The 2,417-nt window shown below is 53.4% G+C and overlaps 1 protein-coding gene across 1 annotated transcript; it reads left to right on the forward strand.

Annotated features, from left to right (window-relative positions):
- Positions 1 to 341: 341 nt before the first annotated feature.
- Id3 (inhibitor of DNA binding 3) lies at positions 342 to 1,888 on the forward strand. Its single transcript, XM_051173614.1, has 3 exons — positions 342 to 692; positions 810 to 892; positions 1,384 to 1,888. Exons 1-2 carry the CDS (start codon positions 393 to 395, stop codon positions 867 to 869), a joined length of 360 nt encoding a protein of 119 aa, XP_051029571.1. The 5' UTR covers positions 342 to 392; the 3' UTR covers positions 870 to 892; positions 1,384 to 1,888.
- The last annotated feature ends 529 nt before the right edge of the window (positions 1,889 to 2,417 follow it).

Below are 2,417 nucleotides of genomic sequence, written 5' to 3' on the forward strand. Positions count from 1 at the left end.
GTGTTGGGCAGAGGGCAAGGGCGCTCAAGGATCTTGGGCGCCGCCAGAAAAGGCAAATTCTTAAAGTTAATGGTTTTAGTTGATTTTTCAAATCTCTGCTGGCTCAAGAGCCCCTCCCCTCCTCAGCCTCAGCGCTTCCTCATTCTTCACATCCGCGTCTCAGCGGTCCTCGGCGTCAGACCAGCCCGAGGAAGCCTGTTAGCAATTTAAGCCCACTGTGGACGCCCAGCGCCGAGGAGGCGGTGCCCAGGGAGCGGGGGTGGAGCCTTGGCGGATTATTTTGAATAAAGAGGTGTGGTCTAGAGCCCATTCTATAAGAGCCGGCTGCAGCAGGCGTGCGCGGACTGTTTGCAGCTGTAGTCTCTTCTTCACCTCTAACTTCACTCTCCAGCATGAAGGCGCTGAGCCCAGTGCGCGGCTGCTACGAAGCGGTGTGCTGCCTGTCGGAACGCAGCCTAGCCATCGCGCGGGGCCGCGGCAAGAGCCCGGCTGCGGAGGAGCCGCTTAGCCTCCTGGACGACATGAACCACTGCTACTCGCGCCTGCGGGAACTGGTGCCGGGAGTCCCGCGAGGCACTCAACTTAGCCAGGTGGAAATCCTGCAGCGTGTCATAGACTACATCCTTGACCTGCAGGTGGTTCTGGCAGAGCCTGCGCCTGGACCCCCGGACGGCCCACATCTCCCGATCCAGGTGCACGAGGGAGGCAGCCGGGGCTGAACTGAGCTGATCATGAGGGCTGGGATGCTGCAGGTCTCTCCCACTGACTCCCCGAATGCCTTGGCTAATTTATCTCTTATCCTTTCACAGACAACTGAGCTCACTCCGGAACTTGTGATCTCCAACGACAAGAGGAGCTTTTGCCACTGACCCGGCGGTCCTGGCACCTCCCGGTAAGTTTTTTTTTTTTTTTTCGCGGACAAGGAGCCTTGATTAGGAAATTCTGTGGTTGACAGGGCATTGCAAAGCTTAGGAGGTTTAGGGAAATCCAAGCCAGAGAGAGGCAACAGGCTTGTCCGTGGTCACTTAAAGAGTAAAGGACAGTACCAATGTCAATATCACGTGCATTCCTAAAGTACGTTGCTTCTGCTCACTCATGGTGGCTAAAATTCTAGGGAAGTGGGCGTGCGGATCGCACCAAATAGTCTTTTAGTGAAGGGAGCTCCCTTTCCACTAGTGTTATTTCCAAGCGGGAGGGGGAGTGGTGGCTCCGCCTGTGGTCCTTTGGCGCCAACTGGGTGGAGGCTGTGTGGGGCGCGGAGTTATCAGCTGGAGGTAGAGACCGAGTTTCCTCCTTGGCGCCGGCCAGTCTGCGGCGGCCTCCGCCTGGGCTCGCTTGGCGGAAACTGGCGGCTCCTTCACTCTTCTCTTCTCCCCCGCCCAGAACGCAGGTGCTGGCGCCCGTTCCGCTTGGGACCCTGGGACCCTGGGACTCTGGGACCCTCTCCGGCCGGAAGCCCGAGGGCATGGATGAGCCTCGATCTTGCCCAGCCCTCTTCTCTTCTCCTAAAACCCTGCCTCGAGGCTGGACCAGGAGCCTGAGGTCAAAGGACTGAACTTGGGTGGCCTGAAGAGCTAGCGCTGGTCAGCAGCTGGGCAACGTCACTCTGTCCCCACCCTGACTCCCAAGTCTTAAAAGACTGGCTTTTCCGAGAATAGGGGTGTCGAGAAGGGGGGCGAGTGTGGCTGCCAAGGCAGCATGAGAGCTGGTTTTCTGATGATCTTGGAGAACGGCTCTGCTGCCCTGATTATGAACTCTATAATAGAGTATATAGCTTTTGTACCTTTTTTACAGGAAGGTGACTTTCTGTAATCATGTGATGTATATCAAACTTTTTATAAAAGTTAACATTTTGCATAATAAACATTTTTGAACACTTTGTGTATGATATGCGGCATCTCCCCATTTCTTATCTGGCTGTCTTTAGGGAAAGAAAAAACAAATTTGTATGCCCTCTTAGGGTTGAGAAAGCTTCCAGCTGAAGCTGAGGGATAGGGTGGGTATTTGAAAGGGCTAAGAATGGGAATCCCCAAATCTACTGGGGCTTGAGAGCAAGGCTCTGAAATCCACCCTGTCAATTAGAGAAATCAACTGCAAGCTACCCAGCAAGTTTGAGGCTGAATTTTTCTTTCATTCCCTTGAAACAATTGCTGGTGATACTTTAATGGCTCCTAGTAGGGGATGTGGTAAGATTGGCCCTATTTCAGAGATGGGTAAACTGCCAGGCCTGGTCTCTGTTCTGGCTTCCTTCTAGACTTCCAAACTCGAAAAAAGAAACAAGGTTGCTGGGCATAGCGACAGCACACCTTTAGTTCCAGCACTCTGGATTTGAGGCCAGTTTACTTAGGTAGTGAGTTCCAGGACAGCCAGAGCTACATATTAAAGAGCCTGTTTTGGAAAAACCAAACCATAACTAA

The sequence above is a fragment of the Phodopus roborovskii genome, unplaced genomic scaffold (genome assembly GCF_943737965.1).
Source record: "Phodopus roborovskii unplaced genomic scaffold, PHOROB, whole genome shotgun sequence".
In the NCBI taxonomy this organism is placed as follows: domain Eukaryota; kingdom Metazoa; phylum Chordata; class Mammalia; order Rodentia; family Cricetidae; genus Phodopus; species Phodopus roborovskii.